Raw genomic sequence first — 22,495 nt, 5'->3', positions numbered from 1 at the left:
AAAAAAAAGAAGAAAAAAGAATGGCCACTAGAAAGTGTCACGCTTCTCAAAGCTTCTTGGTTTATGTGGTCATAAATTCTGTTTGTGTGCTGACAGCCAGAGACTGACAACAGCCTCAGCCTCTTTCACCACAGGCAACAAAGACCCCGAGTGCAGAGCTGCTCCCAGTACAGGTGACAGCAACGAGGGGCTGGGAAATAAGATACGAGGGAAGCAGGAAAGGAAGGTGGGAGGGTGAAGCTATCACCTATAAGTACAAGAGAGAGGTTGTGCGAGAGAGCGAGAGAGCGAGAGAGAGAGAGAGAGAGAGAGTTGAGAGCTGGCTGGTGAATATTGGCTGGTATTGCTGGGAGAGGAGGGGCCTGCTGTAAAGCTGTAATGGGCTCCAGCTTGTGCAGTGGTGCCGATCCCCATGTTTCCTCCAAGCTAGCAGCTTTTCCTCTCTCTGCAGACACACATGTACGCGCGCTGGGCTGGCGCTGCTCCAGCACAGCCTTGAGACATTCTCAAACGGATTTTTCGGATTCACCATCCCGCCATCTGACTGAATGACTTGGTTTTTCTCTTTGGAAACGCACGGCTCCAGTTCATTCATCTTCAAACGCTCAAGCAAGCTGGATTACATCCCAAATATGCAGACGCGAGCAGCAGAAACATAAGGGAACATCATTAGCAGTGGGCTAATATGCACTTTTTATTGTGAGCCTCTCCTGAATCTGGATTTCTCTCAGAAGCCGAGCAGATGTAGGGCAGCGTCCAATTCATTCCCTGCTGAAGATCAGATACTTCCAGGCTCCACTTCATCCCTTTCAATCATCTGTCCGACATGTGATGGAGAGACCTGTCCTGGTAGACTGACATCTGGTTCGGAGAAAGAGCTGAGCTTACCTCTGTAGTGCGAGAGAGGCTGTTTCTGGCATGATCTGACAGGTGCACTTGCTCATTCATTTTCTGCCATGAACACGCAGCTGGAATTCCAGGAAGAAAGGAAAAGGGCAGGTTTGATGTGATCTGTGAACGACAGACTCTTATCTGCACAGTGAGTGCAAATGAGAGGTGGGATTACATCCCCACTTTATAGAGGACGAGGAAAAGATGATGACACAGTCATAGAGTGCTTTTGTGGATAAATACATGCAGGTGTCAAATACAACATGCTATGAAATTAGGCACGGCATCAGACCTACAGTTATACTAATGGCTAATGAACATCTTAACGCATTCGCATTGTAATTGCAAGAATGTTTTACTGTAGGGAATAAATCGGAACGGAAATACTCAACAAGTCAGTACTGCAGCAGGCTCTAGTCATACTCAAGCAACATGTTTTAAAGCACTTCAAATAGCATGACATGCATGTCTGCGCCTACAGAGTGTTGTTATATGTAAATGAAGGGAACAGGCTCTCTAATAATAGAAACAGAGTGTGAAGGAAGGCATCTCTCAGGGGAAAACGGAGCGGCGGAAAGTAAACATTTGTTTATGGCATCTTTTATTTAATAATTCATGTCTTAGTCTACGACTTTGGCACCAGGGAGTTTACGCTGAGCAGATCTCGTCTTTGATTATATCGTTCAGACACGGTGGGATCTGTGAATTTAATCCTCGGCTCGCTGCTTGTTTCAAGTGCAAAGACTTTGGGGATATGAAACATTTTCAGTCTAATATAATATTATCAGATTTGCGTCATCATAATTCTGTCATAGGTGAAGTTTTAAAGGCTGTAACATTGAACCAGCTTCCCTGAGTGTATATGGTGAAGTAAATTCAAAGCTGGGTAAAAGCACACGGACATCAGAGGCTTCATACATCAGCAATCAAACCTCGACTTTCTCACGGCTGGATGCTTCAGCATCTCTGATACCGCTTCCAGGGTTGGACCTCAATTAAAACAGCAGCCGGGCCTGAATGTGGGAAGCAGACAAAGAGAAGCACATCAAAGCCCTTTCATGGAGTGCAGAGTCTTAACCTCTGATCTCAGGGAAGGATTCGTGTAATTGGAAGGCAGGGATAGGCACCTACATCGGAGAATCAGGAATCGAGGAATTGCACCCCCTCAGGAAATCACAAGCCAGGATGGGCTGCAATATGTGTGTGGTGGACAGGCCGGAGGAACAGTACAGGATCATGTTTCAGGTGAGAGTGCCAACATAAACAAGTGCATATTAAAATTTCTCTTCATTTTTGATTCTGCACGGGCAAACTTAATGCTTATTGGGAATAATCATTAGAAGGTACAAGTTCATAATGCATCATGAATTTAAATACACCATAATGTGACATTCACTTCTGTTCAAAAGTTTGGGGTCAGTAAGATAAAAAAAAGAAGAAATGAATATTCACCAAGGATGCATTAAATTGATCAAAAGTGACAATAATGCAATTACTAATGTTCCAAATATATATATATATATATATATATATATATATATATATATATATATTTCAAAATAAATGCTGTTCTTTTGAAATTTCTATTCATTAAAGAAACCTGAAATAAAAATGTAAAGTACTGAAAAAAAAAAGTACTGTCTGTGCTAAAACTTTTTTCAACATTGATAATAATAAGAAATGTGCAACAAATCAGCATATTAGAATGATTTCTAAAGGATCATGTAATACTATGACTGGACCAATGGCTGATGAAAATTCAGCTTTGCCATCACAAGAATAAATACCATTTTAAAAAATATACACAATTATTTAAAATTATAATATTTTACAAAATTATTTTTTTCTGTATTTTTTATTAAATAAATGCAGCCTTGGTGAGCATAAGAGACCTTTAAAAAACATCTTACTGACCCCAAACATTTGAACGGTATCAAATGTAGCATTAAAAGTAACAGATCAGCTATAGCTTGTTATATTATTTATTAAATGTATTAGGAACACACAAACTAACTGTTAAATATTCAATTTTAAAACCGTGGTAATAATAGGGAGTCCGTCCTCCCTTTGCTGCTATAACAGCTTCAAATCTTTTTGAAAAGGATTCCACTTGCTGAAACATGGATACAGCGATTCGGGCCATCTAGTGTATGATTAAATATAAAAGGGAAATTAGACCTTAAATCAGCTCTTTTGGATGAGGAATTTAAAATGGAGCCCAAATATAGACATCCTTGAGTATTATCACCATTCCATGATCTATAACAGTGAACCATTCCTCAAATGACATTAATAGCTCATCATACAACTATATTTACCTCTGAAATGGTTCTTTGTGTTGGGGTTTAAGGTACTTCCTGTACTTCTGCATGAGGATGCTGTTCTTCTTAGTACCAATGAAAAACTCACATTCTGCTGTCTCATATAACGGCACCAAGGTTTATGTTAACCTTACGGGGATTGTAGATCTGCCAGCAAACTGGAAAATGTTTATCGTAACAGAGCAGCTTTAAGATGTGTCAAGGGGCTTTTAAGTTACGTTGATGCTTTAAGCAAAGAATTTAATGAATTAATCCTGTGTTGAAAACCGCAATCCCCCAAACCACACAAAGACTTCCTACTCAGCATCCTCTAATTGACAAGGCTGAGAGAGAAAAAGTGATGCTCCTTTTTAAACCTCTTCCACTGTTAAGGTGTGAAAGTTTGGCTTCCATTCTGTCATTTTTCCAACCACATGACAGGTCATGTGACTATGATTGATAGCTAGGGGATATTTATACTTCTGGAAAGTAGAGCAGGATGAGAGAAGGGCAGATCTGCTAATAATAAAACCTATCAGGTGTGTAAAATATCTGTGGCACGGATGGAAATGGAATGTTAAAATCAAGGTTTATTGAATTCAGAAGCTGAGTACAAGTGTACCGGAGCAAAACTGATCCTTTAACTATGCAAAATAAAAAAGCAAGGCACGTCTCTGAACACATGGCTTAAAGATGACAATGGAAAGTGGCTGCAGTGTAATGTCACCTTGAATTAAAACTAAGGGTCCAAATCAGTAAGTATCTGTGACACCTGTACAAATAAACTATTTTAGCCTTTTTGCAAGGTCACGTTAATGAATATGCAAATATTAACTCGATTTATATATTTTCGGAAGAGAATGTGAGAATGATGGTCGGGTGCTGTTCATAGTGGTTGTTGGAACGTGTTTGCAAGGGTGTTTCTATTTTCTTTGAATTATAGCAAATAACAGCAAAGTGTCTCCTTTTTTGTAAAAAAAATAATTCAAAACAAAAACTCAATCTGTTCAACAAAACTTAATTATATACATGATTAACATTTAAAGGAGACATATCATGCTTTTAAATCGTTCCTTTTTACATATAAATCATACATTTGTAGTCTATATAAAGCGGAACTGCAATGCTTGGGTCTGAATTCCTCATTATTATAGCTCCACAGGCCCCTTTTCTACCCCTTTTCTGATGTGCGTCTGAGAGCAACTCGTTTTGGTGCGGTCTCTTTAAATACAATTGAGACACTTCATACCCCGCCCCCTCTCCAGGTTGTAGCGGTGACACTCGGTTAAACTCCACCCCGTTCGGCCATTTTTGTAGTTTGACAGCAGAGATACGATTATCTAGCGGCACATAAATGTTTTATTCACACGTTATTAACAAAATGTCAACAACGGAAGACTTGTCCAGCCAGCCTTACATGTTCGAGCCAGAGCCAGAGTCGGAGCCGGAGCGAGATGAAAATGAAGACGACGAACCTGCAGAACAACGTCTTCATATGGATGTATCGCAATGGTGTGTTACTGTATTTACACATGAAACTTTGGTCTTCCGACCTTTTACCACCGTGTCGATTTATTTTGATTAATATGTGCGAGGGAGAGAGAGCAAGACAGCGTCTAGTTTGGAGACGGTGAAGTCTTGTTTACACTTTCGCCTGGCTCCGAAGAGAGAGAGAGTGCGCGCGCGCGCGCGACCGGGTCTCTCTCTCTGCTCGTTCTTTCAGTTAAACATGTGCCCTGTCACAAGCGCGGCAGTTCATCTACATTAGACGGTGTAATGAAGCGTGTGGGTTACTACATCCAACAACCGAACATTTTAACTTACCCTCTCGTAACTTCTGCATCCTTTAGCTTGGACTACAAAATTGCAGCGAGAAATAAAAATGGCGGATTGCTCGAAGTGGTGGGCCGGAAGTCAATGTCCTTATTTGGCAGTTCCGCTGCAAATACTGTGACGTAATAGTTCAAAAAACGTCATAGCCTCCTGGGACCCAGAAAAAAAAGTTTTTTGAATTTAGTTTTTTTCCATGTCATCACATTGTTTAGAGCACAATAAACAAATGGTAAAAAAACATTTTTGAAAAATAATATTTTATTCATACGTTATGCTATGTCCTCTGTAGTGGACGCCAGGACTAAGTTGTTTAAAAAATAAAATGACATGAAATTATATGTATAGGCAAAAACAATGGGATTTTTTTTTCAATCACCAATAAATTTGGGGGTTTCAGGATTTTTTCAACCAAAATTTGTATAAAGATTATTCTCAACTATGTTATGAAATAAATAACGGAATGAATTGATACACCATTTTACTTTATGCAATATGTGGGTAAAATGTCCATAAATTAATATTCCCATTCAATGCAATGTATCTATAAACTGTATCTAATTTGCACCTTAATGTGTTCTTGGAACAACATTTAATGAAAAAAGAAGTAATAATTGGAGTAATAATTGGCAACATTTGAATAATAATATCTAATATTTCATAGGAATATTGATGTATAATTTATTTCCATATTCACTTGTTGTGTCTCACAAAATGCCTGATAAACATGATTTAAGTCCTGGTGTCCTCTACAGTGGACACGTATGAAATCAATGCCCTGTTCTGGAACAGAATTTTTTTTTTTTTTTGAAACCCCTTAACATTTTCCTGAGATGTTGTTTTATGAAATACAATCTGAAAAGTAGTCCAATTTAAATTATAATTACAATATATTATCATATTTCCATAAGAATGCTAAATTTGATCACTAAGTTAATGTCAGACATTTTTAAAGACCAAGGAGAAGTTGTTTTCATGGTGAAACCTCCAAACATTTCGTATCTCTGAAAAGTCCTGAATGTGCTCTTTACAGGACACCCAGGTTGTGTCATGTGACATGTATGATGTCAGAGAAATTCACTAAAATATAATGTCCACTACAGTGGACAAAAGTCTATTCTTGGGTCCCAGGAGGATATAGAACAGAAAAATCGGAACAGGTTGAAAAATATGACCAAAACAGAATATAAAGATATCAACGAAGCACCTGAAGAGAATAATTTCAACTTTTCTGTACTTCTAAACACTCCAAATATACAACAAAATGCATTTAAGGGCTAAAAAAGTGGATTTAGCATGATATGTCCCCTTTAAAACAAACATGCATATACATTTTTTTATGTGCACTATATAACAGCAAAGTGCCTTGTTTAACCTCGCTACCAAACAAAAACGCAACCTATTTTAAAAGCACTGATGCAGTTCAGTTCTCAGTTCTTTCACCTGTAACATTTAAACTCCACTTGACCAAAATCTTCTTCACAGCTTGAGTTTGCAGCTTTGAAGTTTTGTTCAGAGAGCAATTTGCTTTCTCCGCCAGACCGCAATGTCATGCCAGAATAGGTCGAGCTTTCTCTAATACCGAGAGGATCTCCCACTTGATCTGTTCAATCTCACTTCAATTTCCAGCTTCTCTCTGCCTTTTTCTACTCTGCCTGTGGCTCTTCAAAGAGGGTTTTGCTCCTTAACCAGTTTCTTCCAGTGACGGATAGTCCGCTCTGTGTAAGCCTGTTTTAAATGCTGCACACTTATTAGTGGAAAGAGCTGGAAGACACCATAAGCCCCCTGCCAAATCAACTGCATCAACACCGGAAGCCCCCTGGATTTACAAAGGAATAGTGAAGCATATATAATGCGCTTTAAAATGTGATGCAAAATGATATCAGCATGGGAGTGATGCACAAGCTGTGGGCGACATCACCAGGAGACATTACATGTCTTTACTTGTTCCCCCTATATCCTTCATAGCTTTCAAACTGAAATTGTTCAATCGGATAGTTTACCCAAAAATGAAAATTCTGTCATCAGTAACAGCACCCATATCTATCTTTTTATATTTTTGAAATAAGTATTTTTTGCTCAACAAGGCTGCATTTATTTGAACAAAAATATAGTAAAAGAGTAATATTGTGAAATATTACTACAACTTAACTGTTTTCTATTTTAATATATTTTAAAATGCAATTTGTTCCCGTGATGGCAAAGTTGAATTTTCAGCATCATTACTCCAGTCTTCAGTGTCACATGATCCTTCAGAAATTATTCTAATATGCTGATTTGGTGCTCAAGAAACATCTCTTATTATTATCAAGGTTGAAAACAGTAGTGTTGCTTAATATTTTTGTGAAAATCATGATAGATAAATTCAGCATTCTTTGATGAATAGAAAAATAAAAAGAACAGCATTCATTTAAAATAGAAACCTTTTGTAATAATGTAAAAGTCTCTGCTGTCACCGTTGATCAATTTAATGCATCCTTCCTGAGTAAAGTATTCATTTCTATAAAAACTACAACAAACTTTTGAACGGTAAGTTATACCAAATCATGTGACTTGTTGAAGGGAGGTGTGCTATTACTTTTCTAAGCCACAGTGTAAGAAAAAAAATGGAAAAGGTACATGTCTTTCAGGACATTATTTGTTTACGGACACAGCACAATGTGTATTTAAATTACAGGTTAATATGGAAAATTCCTTCATCTTAACACAGTACATTGGGCCCTATTTTTTGCAGACTTTTCTTACAGGGCATTATGATTTATAATCCCACCGGGAGATGATAAAACTGGTGTAAAATCCCTCAGGCTTATACTGACGGAGGGACCCGAGCCATATCTAGGGATCAGAATAGTGTAGAGAAGCGTGGATGTGCTTTTTTAATGTAACCAACCACCTAACACCTTAAAACCACCCAGCAACTGCACAGCAACATGCTAAAAAGCACTCGTAACATATAGCAAAATCAAATCAACATGATCTCCGGTGGACATGGCATTTCTTCATAAAATGTCTTTTATCATTGTAATATTGTCACCGTTTTATAAAAGCAACAAGCCGCCATGGGTTAAGCAGTGTTCAATAAAAACCACAGTAAATCGCACCTCTTGTGGCTTATTGCTTACTCTGAAGTGCTTATCACAGTGACACTGTTTCTTAGACACACATTCTCACTCAGTCTTTCTCTGTGTCATGCTCTATGTATCTGAGTAAGTGGCATTTGCTCTTGTTTCTCCTCTGTGGCTGGGCACACAGTAATGAAGAGCAGACACATCCTGACAGGCTTCATTGGACTCAGGACAAGCTGCTGCAGGCATGAATAATACCATTCACACTGGATCACATTAGCCGGCTCTGCTGGAATAGCCGAGCGCGTGGAATCGCTATCCGTGAACGCCATCGCATTCATTTGGCAGGACCATCTTCATGTGATGCTCATCCGCGCTAATTGCTGCTAAGCTTAGTCTTATGATGAGATTTAAATGAGCTCAGTCTGCACAAAAATCCTGTGCATGTTGAGTCGCTCTAAAATTAGCCTTTTTTTCCACTTTGCCTTTTGTAATCCTGCCTAAACCCCCCCACGACACGTCTGATGAGTTTCCCTCTCGCTCTCTCAGTCTTCCTGCCTCTACCTAACATACCCTGTCAAATTTGTCTCTATGGGATGCCGTTGCCAAGGCAACTGAGGTCATTAAGCAAGACTTATATGCTTTCTCACTGCAACGCACGAAGACGCAATAATGATGGCGAACACAAATAGTCGAGCACACTAAATCAGGCGTTTGGAAAAACCATTGATGTAAATAAACATGATCCACTAGTGCAGGTGAAGTGTACCCTCCACGCTGCAGGAGGTCTCTCCAAACACGCAGCGACATGAAAGGAAAAAAGATAAAACAGTCCACCCTTCACCTGCTCGGAGAATAGGAGGAGGAAAGAAGAAAGTAAAACTAATCCAGACTGACATTTCAGGCACAAGTAACCTTTAGTTAAATTCTCCTCTGGTTTCTAGCGCAACCCTTGCCCTGCCCTGACCGGCAACACTAGGAGCAAAAATTGCTATCGCCCATCTTGAACATACAAACCGTACATCACTGCTCAGGACTCAGGATTGATGGAGGTTAAGGTTCAATCCAGGGCGGAGAGCGAGAGAGAGAGAGAGTTTCCCTCCTCTAAACTCTAATCAAAAGCAAAACGAAATCCTGAGGGGAAGGTGATGGAAAGAGGGAGGGAGGACGGGAATAGAGTTTGGGAACAATGTAAAAGGCACAATTTAGAACCTCAAACTGAGTTGACCTAGTTTACTGCAGTACTTAGAACCTTTGTGAAGACGTTTAGCATTTCTAATACTTTGTTTAACTGGGTCAAGTTGATTGATAGAAGCAAGCTGATTTCAAAATGAAACTCCAAAAAAAAAGAGGCCATAATCAGAATAATTATTTGGGGAGAATCTTTTCGGAAACGTCCCTCTGTTTCTGTATTATAATTAGCAGTTATTGCAGGCCGTCGGTGGAAATGCAACAACAAACAACCTGTCACTCCAATATAAAGCTCATACTTCTGTAATAATAACCACAAGAGGTAATACTCAGAGGTGGCAGAGTAGAAGCATTAAAGCAGTTACAGATGCAATAAGCAGATACAATGTCTAACAAACAAGGCACTTTCTTTCAAGGCACAGTCTACTACTTTATAACATTAGTTAAAATGATTATAGTCAACATTCAACCTATTTTGAATCTTATTGAACGATTCCTCCATTCACACATTTATTTATTTTATTTAAATCAAAATGTCATCACTCCATCTTCTGGCGACAGAGAACCTAGTCTCTGACCTACTTTTTTTTATTTATTCAGAAATATGTTTCACTAAGTATTGTTTTATTGTTTCACTCAGAAACATGTCTCTACTTATGTTACATCGCGACATTGCTGCATTGGGTATGAAACTAAAAATGAACAAAACTTTTTTTTTGAAAAATGAAAACAAATTCTTTTTTTTTGTTATTGTTAAATTCTACAAACAGTATAATGAATGTCAGCCAATGTTGTAATTGAATTTTGTTGTGATGTTTTACTTTATGAATAATTAAAAAACAGCATCTGATTCCATAGCTAGATGAACATTTTCTAAAGTTTAAACATTTTCTTAAAAGACAACAAAATAGATTTTTGCTGCTTCATGCTACAAGTCTTGGAGGGAACCATAATTAATGCAGCTTGTTTGGTAAATCAGACTTTTAATTAATGTGAGATGATAGGGATCATTGGGGTGTGGATGTGGATTGCAGTATCTGTGAGAGCTTTCAGAAGCTCCTTCATTAGCAATGCAAATATTCCACAGGGGCAAATGTACAGGGTGAAGGTCAATAGAGGTGTATCAGAAGTTAAAGAGATGTAATTGCTGTCTCCTGGTATTGAACTGATAAGCACAATCACCCACTGAGTTCTGTATAGGCCACTTGACCATGCAGAGGAAATTCCATCACAGTCCATTCGACACACTCTGTTGTTCCTCTGAAAATACCAAAACAATTATTCATTTCCAACATGCTGCTTCCCTATATAAAATAGCTTGTAATTTCCCCCATGATCTTATGTTTCTAAATTTTAAATACTTAAGTATCAAGCTCATGCTAGAGAATCAGACATCAATAAGCATTTTCTATATGACACATGTAGTTGAATGTATGGAAAAACTCTTCTGCTTGAGAACTCCATGTTTGCCAATATCGCTATTGCTCCATCAACTCTGAATCCCATGAGCAAACAGTCCATTTGTAATCAAAGCTACTGACAGGATCAATAATGAGCTGAACACAATGAAAAATAAATAGGTTTCACCTCTTTTAGACACTGAAAGACTTTCAGTCAAAAAGCATAAGGATTGGGGTGAGACCTGGTCTCTAAGGGTCAGTTATTTGTAGCTCGACTGCTTTGAGAATGATGAAAGACAGAGAGGGAGAGAGGAAGAGAGAGAGAGAGATGGAGAGAGAGAGAGAGAGGGAGAGAGGGAGAGAGAGAGAGAGAGAGAGAGATAATGTCAAACGTACTTTCAGTAGTATTAACCTTATATTGATTGTGGGTTGTATTCATGAGGGTTAAATCACCTCTCATCTGTCCCTCCCTAAGGCCTGTCATCGTACGAACTGTCCCAATGCACAAATCCAAATCTGCACTATTAGAAATTACACTAACTGACACTGTCAGTTATAATTATAATAAATAAATCAACAGCCTAAGAGTTATTAACCAGCATCCACAACAGCACATGTAGGACATGGTATAATCTGTAATATATATATATACATATACCAGAAAGGTCTTCCACACAGACCATATGGCCAGCTTCAGCTCCATTCCGGCATGATGAATCTGATCTTCAATCAAAAGGAACTGGATGAATATTTGAATGCTACTGATCCCGATCTGAATTCTGACTTGTGATGCAGCCTGAATCATAATCACACAGTGTTCGTTCGCTAGCCATGAAAGAACTGACCCCCCGACTGAGCCTGGTTTCAAGGTTTTATTCTCCATTCTGTCACCTGATGGAGTTTGTGTTCCTTGCCACTGTCGCCTCTGGCTTTCTTAGTTTGGGACGCTTAGTGCTTTGGGACACAGTGAGTGATATTTAATGATATTATTGATCTGACTGTACTGACGCTGTTGTGTGAGAACTGAACAGAGATGGACGAAAACATCACTGTTTTCTGCAGAACTGCTTTACAGATGAAGTGAGCTAATAATTGATTATCTTTACAATGAAACTGAATCCGTACTGAACTGACTTCAGCTGAACAACAGCTGAAATGCATCATTTTCCTGTTATCACTCTTAAGTTCCTTTGAAACAATCTGTAATGTATACTATGTAAATAAAGGTGACTTGACACACACAAAACAAATTATGTTGGAAAACTCAAACACTGATCTGTATAAAATATAAAAATAAATCTCTGATACATAAACAATATTTTTCACGTTTTGTAGCTGTCATAGTACTCAAGAATCAGTGATGTGCAACAAAATAATCCTGCCAAAACATTAATCATAAACTGTTTTTTTCTTTTCTTTTTAAAGCTGTGAATATTTACATCTTTTAATCTGTCTCTGCTTGTTTTTTCTCCATAGAAGGGAAACACTCTGCGTCCCATTGATGCAGAAGTAAAGGTAGGACACATACCACTCAGATCTGATATTTGTCTCATCACATGTCTATACACTACTGTTTAAAATTTGGGGTCTTTATTAGGGAAATTAGAAAGATTTCTATATATATATTAAAAAAAAACCTTTTTAACTTTCTATTCAAAGAATCCTGAAAAAACAATTCTGTTTTCAACATTGATAATAATAAGAAATTCATTTTAATGACCAAATCCGCATATTAGAAAAATGACATGACATTGAAAACTGGAATAATGGCTGGTGAAAGCTTTGCCATTACAGGACTTACATTCTTACATTTAAAAGGAAAACAGTTCTTTTATTTATATATATATATATATATATATATATAAATGTATATATATATACACACACACACATGATATAATAATATTTCACAGTATCACTGCTTTTATTGCATTTTTTTATCAAATAAATGCAGCCTTAGTGAGCAAGAAATGACCCCAATCTTTTGAATGGCAAAGCAGCAGCTGTAAGATCAGTTTCTTCTTTCTATGTCCGTTTGTGATTGGATGATGAACAGCTCTTGCTTGTCTTGCACAAGCCATTTTTGCTGGTTTGCAATGTTACTTCTCACCAAGGAGGAGCAGAACTACATCCTTCCTTGAGTTTTGCTTATTTGTGCATTTATCTTCCCTCTCTCCTTATCTCATTTTTCTTATCTGTCTCCCTCCCTTCCACCCCAGTCTCTTTATAGTGCTGCTTCAGCATTTTCAGAGGTGTCAGATTAAACAACCAATCATTACATTATATTTAATGTGGACATACAATTGCATTAATCCTATATGGTAATTATTTTCACTACCTGCAGCTCAAAGGCAGAAGAACATCTCACCTGTCCCAGGACAAGGATGGGCAGCCTCATGATCCTCTGCTGCTTCAGGTGGTACGCAAGGGTCACAGGAGGAGATTAGGTGCGGCCGCTGGCACGGCTCGGCTCATGGCTATCACAGACTGCATGGACAACGGCACCCAAACCGACATTAGCTTCCAGAACTTCCTGAATGGGGACAGAGGGTCTTACCCAAGTAGTGGATCACCAATGCCTCCACCCTCCCCTCCCCTCGCCCAGCTGGTGGAGCCGTACCTGCTGAATGACCTGTGAGCGTCTTCACTGTCCTCTGCCTCTTTATCAGTTCTCATTAGTGTCTCTGCGGGTTTGTGAGGTGGACAAATGTTGCATGCACTGAAAACCTGCTGAAGAAACATGTGTCTTTTCACAGTGGTTCTCTGGGGCAGGAATATAGTGATCCAAATGACTACTTCAATGTGGCTAACCATGAGGTGGATCAACAAGAAGAGCTGGAATATGAGGTGGGAACACCAACTAATCAAAATAAATCATTTACATTTAATTACAAATAATCAACCACTACATTTACCGAATTAAATACTGCTGATAAAATTGGTGAGCAAAGTTACGATTTTTTTTTTTTACCTGGATGGTGATAGTGGCCAGAGCTGTTTCATTGTTTGATGTCAAAGTCAAAGCTCCAATATAAGTAAATAAGTAAAACCTGTCAAAATATAGAGAAACACATTATATAGTTAAAAATGTAACATAATATAATATAAAGTTATTATTATAAATAACGTTGTACATTGTAAATAAAAGTAAAATGCAAACATGCTCAAAATCTGCAAACAAAACAAAACAAAAAAATTGGCTGATTCAAAACATGAATTTTTGTAACATGAAATGAAACAGCAAAAATAAATATACAATTATTCTGGATTCCCTCCCCCAAACAATCGACTTATATTGCAAACTGCAATATTCCACAGGATTACAACTGTGACCAAGCACATACTTCCACATTAACCTTTCATTTTTTAGAAAAGGCATGCTGTTTGATTCATTGGACTTTCCAGGAAGAAAAAAAAATTCACTCTAAGGGAAAAAATTGGATTAAATGGGTTAACATAACTAGTTACCCAAACACATTGCAACAACCTACAAAATCTCATACATTTGCTTTGGCTGGCTTTCTGTCTCTGTGCATCTTTAAAGCAGAGGGTTTAATCTTTACCCCATATAAGCAGCTCTCCTTCTATGTCTCTGTCAGGAGGTAGAGCTGTACAAGTCGAGCCAGCAGGATAAACTGGGGCTAACAGTCTGTTACCGGACAGACGACGAGGAAGACCAAGGCATCTACGTTGGAGCAGTGAGTGATCACATGAGGCCGGATGTCATGTTTTACTGCTCAACACAACAGTAAAAAAGTATTCAACTGTGATATTTAAGTTATCCAGCTGATATTTAAACATTCCCTGTTCTTAGGTGAATCCAAACAGCATAGCAGCAAAAGATGGAAGAATCAGAAAGGGGGACAGAATATTACAGGTATGTTTTTTCTCAGATGTGCTCTTAGAGTCAAATGACATCAACAATATTTACAAATTAACTGACATCATAATGTAATGACATCAATGTAATGTTCATCTGGGATGCAGGCCAAGTGATTCTAGATACAATCAGTCTATAAACAGATAATTGGTGAGACTTTTAAGGCAGCCCACAGTTTCTCTAGAGAATAATTACAGAACAGCAAACACAGAGTGACATGATTCCAATGTCTTGACAAGTTCTTGTGTGACACTGACACATCCATTACCTTGGACTGAAACATGACCACCCATTTACTGATGTTTTGATGTTATATTATTTTTGCCCCTATATGATATCATTTTTATTTTTGTCTCTATAAGCACTTGGGCAGCACCTATATCACCCTTTAGCCCAAGAATGGTTGTCCACTGAAGCTAAGCAGGGTTGAGTCTGGTCAGTCCCTGAATGGGAGACCTCCTGGGAAAACTAGGTTGCTACTGGAAGAGGTGTTAGTGAGGCCAGCAGGGGGTGCTCACCCTGTGGTCTGTGTGGGTCCTAACGCCCCCCAGTATAGTGATGGGGACACTATACTGTCAAAAAGCACTGTCCTTCGGATAAAACGTTAAACCGAGGTCCTGACTCTCTGTGGTCATTAAATATCCCAGGATGTCCTTCGGAAAAAGAGTAGGGGTTTAACCCCGACATCCTGGCCAAATTTACCCATTGGCCTCTGTCCATCATGGCCTCCTAATCATCCCCATATATACTGAATGGCTTCATCACTCTTGTCTCTCCACCAATAAGCTGATGTGTGATGGGCGTTCTGGCACAATATGGCATCATCCAGGAGGATGCTTCACATTGGTGGTGGTTGAGGAGATTCCCCCTACAATGTAAAGTGCTTTGAGTAGCCTACCCAGAAAAGCGCTATGAAAATGTAACAAATTATTATTATTATTTTGGAAAAGAGCTGACCTTTGGTGTGTGATGGCTCCATCTGTCCCACATTAGATAAATGGGATGGAAGTTCAGAACAGAGAGGAAGCGGTGGCCATCCTGACCCGTGAGGACAGCACCAACTTCTCATTACTGCTGGCCAGACCAGAGATAGAGGTAAAGACATATAACACGAGAAAGAAAAAGGATTTACAATGTGAACACACTAGAATAGAATGAAGGAGGACAAAGACATATATTTATTAGAGTACATGCAAACAAAATAGAAAGTCTTATTTATCAACTATCAATGTCCTAGACCAGGGGTGTCCAAATCTGCTCCTGAAGGCACTGTCCTGCAGAGTTTAGCTCCAGCTCGCCTCAACACACCTGCCTGGAAGTTTCTAGGATGCCTAGTAAGACCTTGAATAGCTGGTTCAGGTGAGTTTAAATGGGGTTGGAGCTAAACTCTGCAAGTGGATTGGACACTCTTGTAATGTGTTAAATTGAGAGTGAATTGCTGCTTCTCATATTTGACCAGCCCAAAAACGGACCCTGGTAATCTCAAACATGTCTTACATAATTTCGGAAGAGATCTTAAATGTTCAGAAAGTCTGCAATCAAAAATCTGAATTCTTCCAAGACCAAAATTCATTTTAATCTGAAATTATATTATGTCTATGGATGTTTTGTCAAGTCCTACAATATTTTTAATGTGGTAGCATCTAAATGAACTGGATTCATTAAAAATATAAATACATTGACACCATTACTGTATTGTCCACCAATAGTAGTAATTTTAAATGTCATTATCTTTTAAAGGTAACAACCTCCTGTATTTACTTTTTACAGCATATTTAAGTCTGATATTTTGGCATTTCTTATAGGAGAAACCTAAAACAAAGCGGACGTTAAAATGCAATTTAACAAAGATATCCATGAAATCATCTGCACATCCTCTGCAATAAAACGGTCCTCTAGGCACACACATTCAAGCACAATGCACATACACACAAAAATTGGCTTTTTGAGGCACATGCAAAGTTAATGGACCCACGCTGTCCCCAACGACAGCAGATCCTAAAATTAATGGCTTATTTTGCTGAAGGAAGGGAAACAGAAGTCTCACATCACTCAATGTCTCAATCATGTGATCACTCTTAGTGATGGGCGTCAAGGATTTGTGGCAGTTCCATTAACACTATTCCACAAGGAGGTGAAGAGTGAGAGGGAACAAAGCTGCTTTACAGAATGCATGGGGAAAAGTGCACTATTAGAAAGACATGCAGAGAGGAGGAGTAATTGAAGGAATTGATGGAAGGTATGAAAGAGAGGGCAAATGAAGAGGTATAGAGCAAGGTACTCCAGGCAGAGAAAGGAAATTATTTTTATTTCCACAGTCAGCTGTTTCCAAGGACATAAACTAACACATATGATTTAGCTGTGCACATACACACTCATGTGTCTAGGTATTAATAAAAAACATTATAAATGAGTAAATTGCATTTTTCTCATTATTAGAAACACAATCATCTATTTACTTAAATTACTGTGACGCTATTGTATTAATATGTAAATGTAAAATATTCTTCAATAACCAGTGCTGCAATCTAACTTATGCATTTATATTTTTTCGTTTGGCAGATGTTTTCATCCAAAGTGACTAACAAATAAGAATAACACAGAGAGCAGCAATTAATCTGAACTAAACCTTCAAACTATATCTATTCAAACAAATTTGATATTCTATTTAACATTTAACAGCATTTTTACTCTTGCACCACTCATTTATTATCTGTTCTAAATGACCACCTATTTCAGAGCTGTATATATGGTGCTCTAAATTTATGACTTTGCAACTGTGTCAATTGTTCTGCAATTTCTGGGGATCTAGTGGAGATATTGAAAAAATGGCTGTTGGTTATTGCGTGCAGCCAGCAAAAATCATCTATCATGAGCACAGCCGTCAGCTAATGAATAAAACAGGGAGCTCATTTCAGCCAACGCTCAGCACTAACAAGATCAGAACAAAAAGAGGGCCATTTTGTACCTCTCATTCTCATCACCCTCCCAGCAACACAAAATGATTAATGATGAACTGAAGACCAGAAACAAGTGGAGCTGTCAGACCAAGAGTGGAAGAGATGGATAGAGAAAGAGAGACAGTAATAGAGAAACAGGAAGGGAAAAGAGAATGGTTGACGTAGAAAAAGAGATTACAGGCTGACTAAATCAAGAGGAGAGGAAGAGAGACATATAATCAAGTGACAATTGCAATTGATTATTGTCCTCTGTCTATAGACAAAGATACTCAGGGAAAACAAATCAATCCATCAATAAATCTGTATTCATCAATAAATCTGTAGGATGATATAACATAATTTTCACAAATTAAAATAAACAAATGAACACCAGAGTAGTGCCACTTTGTTATAAAGTATGTCACAAGAAAATAAATGTAAATAGTTTAATTTCCATGTCCAGGTCTCAATGATCATGTAAGAGAAGGCTATACTTTATTTGAAGGTGTTGTTACAGTGTAATTATAAATGCAAGTACTGAGTAATGTTAATTAACAACATGCACTTACATGGTTAGAAATAGGGTTTGGTTTAGAGTTAGTTGCATGCAATTGCATATACTTTACTGTTATTACTATAGTACATGCAACATGTGTAACAAGGACACTATAAAATACAGTGTAACCTAAGACAAACTATATGTATAATAATACAGATGTATAATATATATTAATATACATATTAGAAAATGACTATAAATAACAGGCCCCACAATCCTTGTGTTACAACACAATATGTTGAACACATTTAAACAAATGTTTACATTGCCATCTAGTGTTGAAGTGTATTACTGCATATATGACAATACTGGTGATGTCAACCTCTAACTCTTCCCCTCTTTGCTTGCTTACTTTTTCCCTTTTTTGTCCCCTAGACGGACACACATTTGGACCCAGAGGAGCTTGATTGTGAGTTACCTGTAGAGATGAGTGTGGACAGCCTTAATACTTCACATCTGTCTGGCCTGTACCATTTCCGCCAAAAGAGAACCCAAACAGGCATTACTGAAGAAGCCCCACATCGGGAGACACCCATGCTCAGCCTAGCAACCCTTAGCAACAGTCAGGAGCTCGACAGCGGTGTGGGCCGCACTGATGAGAGCACAAAGAACGAAGAGTCCTCTGAGCATGACATCCTTCTGGGCGACGAGCAGACCAGCGCCTCCAATACAAATGCCACCAACACACCTGGCAGCTTGCGCAAGTTCAGGCCCAGCAGGAACAGTGGAGGAGGGAGCGACACGCCATCTCCGCTGTTCCCTCTCCGAGAGCTCCACCTCAGCACAGACTCACTGGACTGTGGAAGCGTGGGTGGCGGGTACCTTCACGATCCCATCAGCGGGATGATGATGCCGGGTCTGACAGAGGAGGAATGCGAGAGGTACAGGCAACTTCTGGACATCAAGTGTCGTTATGAAAAGAGGATAAAGAAAGTGCAGCAGATTCAAGAAGGGAAGCAGAAAGAAGGAGAGGCACAAAAGGAAGATGAGAATAGGGAGAGGGAGGAGACGCTGGATGAGAACAGTAACGAGAACCTGACTCCACATGAGATGGCGCTTTTGGAAGAGGAAATGAGACACCTTGAGTTCAAGTGCCGGAACATTCTACGGGCACAGAAGATGCAGCAGTTAAGAGAGCGCTGTTTGAAAGCCTGGCTGATGGAGGAAGAAACATCTGGCCGGGCATCTGCAGAACCTCAGGGGTCTCCATTGCATGAGCTATCTGACATCAACGAACTTCCTGAGAAGGAACGGTCGGACAAGGACAGCACCAGCGCTTACAACACTGGGGGAGAGAGCTGCAGGAGCACGCCTATGGTGAGTGAGCATCGACTTCCAGTTTCTCAGTTGGATGAGTCAACAAGCCCTATGCTAATTAGACACAAGGATCGACCAACCTGGTGCGAAAGGGGACGAGCAAGCCTCAACAGTTCATATTCACCAAGCAGCTACAAGAAGTTTCAGACTAACACCCCTATGAACCAGAAGTACTGCTCACTCTCCAGAGAAGGCACCATCCGTCGTATGCCTGAAGGGGTGACACATGGCGCCAATTCTAGGGTAAGCAGCCATGACAGGAATGGTGGTCGTAGTGCAGAGTCAAGTCCTTACTTCACTCGACGCCGTCATTCCAACTGCTTCACTCCAGAACGCTACCAGAGTTGCATGCATCTGGGATCTTCACTTTCCGAAAGTTCCGGACCCTTGGATAGAGCCGTGGAAGGAGAAAGTGAGGCACCAATGGGCGGCAGTGACTGTGAGGGCCATGGGAATGCCACTTTCGGGTCGCTGCCTCACCCCAGCCCAGTGAAGCTTTCTCTGGCTTTACCTTTGCCGCTTCCTCCTGCCTCACCACGCATGGAGTGGAAGGTGAAGATAAGGAGCGATGGGACCCGCTATGTGGCCAAACGTCCCGTCCGAGACCGACTCTTGAAAGCAAGAGCGATGAAGATCCGTGAGGAACGTAGCGGAATGACAACTGATGATGATGCAGTGAGCGAAATGAAGATGGGACGCTACTGGAGCAAAGAAGAGCGTAAGCAGCAGCTGCTGAGGGCCCGTGAGCAGCGCAGACGCAGAGAGTTTATGATGCAGAGTCGTTTGGAATATCTCCGGGATCGTGGTCTGGACGTGGGCAAGGAGAGCCAGTCAGAGTCAGGTCAGAACCCAGCCTCACTCCTAGAGCTCAGTCAGAAAAAGAGCTCCAAGAAACGCAATAGACGCATTCTGGACAACTGGATCACCATCCAAGAGCTACTGGCACATGGCTCTCGCTCTCCAGACGGGACAAAGGTGTACAATCCTCTTCTGTCCGTTACCACAGTCTGAAATGAAAGGATGGTGAGGAAGGACAACAGAAAGAGAATCTATTTTATCCAATTACTATCCTGAACAGTTCTTAACAGTTTCAAAGGATCATCATTCCACTTTACTATTATGGCTGAGCAATGTTTAGTATCTATCACCCTCTTTAATTTAACATTAACATTCTCTGAAGTCTTAATATCTTATGCTGTGATGATTCTCAAGTAAATGTACATTTCAAATCAAAAGACTAGTTAAAACTCATTAAGAAGTTTTTTGGGTGGTGGTACTCTTAAGTCCTTGAAAAACTTGATTTTCTTGATTACTGAATGTGACATTCTCAATGTACATAACTGACACTCCTCTGGGGTCAAGCATATATGCTTTAAAAAATTTCTGTTTAATTGTTTAAACTAAAAGACAGCACAGTGACAAAGACACTTGGAAGTTTATGAATGTTGACTGATCGTACACAGACAAGCACAACAGACACAAACTGCACACAAACACAGGTCTCTTTGTGGGGTTGAGCAGGAAAACTGTTTAGTCTAAATCTGCCCATTGCAAGTAAACATATAGAACAAATGGAATTCATACGGTAATTTCCTTATAGCTGAACCAAAAGAAAAACAATTCAATTTCTTAACTGCTGAATTCTTGATTTTCATCGACAATAGCAGGATTGGATAACAATGAGACTTTTGTACAACTTACCGCTCTAACTACAACATCATATAAGTGCTTAACCTGTGCAGACACAATCATGCTAAACTTTTCTACAGAGACGTGGTGCTGAACTGAGATTTGTACTGCTTATTTGTGATAGTCTGTTTACACTATTCTCCTGTACTGTTTATTAGGACCCAAATAAGACAAAAGCACAATGTAAGCCACATTATGCTTCTTAATTTTGAATGTATGGTAATTGTTTTCCCTAACACCCCAAGTCATCACAGAGAGACTTTCACAAGCCTATGTGGCCTAATGCGAACACATACTAATCACCAGCAAAAGGGGAAGCACAAGACACTCCGGAATCCTATGAAATATAACCAGCTACAAAATGAAAACAGATCGTACATTTTAATATACTGTTATAAGGAGCATTTAACCTGAAGTGGTTCACACAACAGTGTAGCAAAGAAGCTAAAAAATTAAAGGATATTCTTACTAACAGACAAATGATTGATATACAATTTTGTTAGCATATTATAGCAAGTGTTCAAAACTGTTTGAAGATTTTTTAGAAAATGGCCTTAAGAGTTTTGACCAGTTTGGTGATGAGAGTCACTTGTTCAGCTCAACTAATTTTGCATGACTTTAACTATGATTCTGACTATATTGTACATGCCAGAAACACAATGAACTTTAGTGGAAATTTAACTTCCATTTCTCAGTATACAAATGTATGTGACCAGAGGACTTTATCCAGCATTTGTCATTTCTGTCTTGGTGTTAGATAAAAATGTAGAAACCTACAGCTGTACTCGTATGGTACCTACCTGTTGACTGATATCAATAGTCCTAATTATACAATGTGTAATGTGCATTAGTTCTTGAGTGGTAATTTCAATGCATTGCTGAGACAGTATAAAAAAATATAACATTTTAGACAAATAAAATGATTTTGTATGCTTAATATAAATCTGTCATTAGCTTGATTTCATATACTAATTGCACGCATACACATATACATCCATACTGTACACACACAGCCAAACAGTCACTCAAAAATATTTAAAAATAATATTAATAAAAAAACAACTTTCCAACAGCAAGAACATGTTTTATAGAATGAGAGCAATAAATTATCACATCATTTCTCTGAATTAGTTCTGCATCGAAACCTCATACATATATACAAATAAAACTTGATACAATTAATCATTTTAAATATAGGAACTGCTCTTACACACACATACTGATACAATTTTACAATTACAATTTGTTCCAATCCCCTCCCCCATCCCCAGGTCCTTAAAATGTAAACAATGGTTCATGTTCCCATTCCCAGCCAGATATTGATTCCTCAGTCCAGTGCAGAGTAAATATGGCATAATTATATCAGCTAATATATACATTCAGGTTTATACAGCATCATTCAGCTAAGTGCAGACATGCAACACAGGGCACGGT

At 39.0% G+C, this 22,495-nt stretch overlaps 1 protein-coding gene across 1 annotated transcript; it reads left to right on the top strand.

The window, feature by feature from the left end:
• The first annotated feature begins 372 nt into the window (after window positions 1-372).
• On the top strand, window positions 373-22,045 carry pdzd4 (PDZ domain containing 4). The gene is made up of 8 exons (XM_084087517.1): window positions 373-2,136; window positions 12,154-12,192; window positions 13,022-13,311; window positions 13,434-13,524; window positions 14,277-14,375; window positions 14,492-14,554; window positions 15,551-15,652; window positions 18,431-22,045. The coding sequence occupies exons 1-8, from the start codon at window positions 2,077-2,079 to the stop codon at window positions 20,381-20,383; spliced, it is 2,697 nt and encodes an 898-aa protein (XP_083943643.1). The 5' UTR covers window positions 373-2,076; the 3' UTR covers window positions 20,384-22,045.
• The last annotated feature ends 450 nt before the right edge of the window (window positions 22,046-22,495 follow it).

This window comes from Abramis brama (assembly GCF_963993115.1).
Source record: "Abramis brama genome assembly, chromosome: 16".
NCBI classification, from domain to species: domain Eukaryota; kingdom Metazoa; phylum Chordata; class Actinopteri; order Cypriniformes; family Leuciscidae; genus Abramis; species Abramis brama.
The sequence above is the reverse complement of the archived record's forward strand: the minus strand, read 5'-3'. Positions and strand labels throughout refer to the sequence as shown.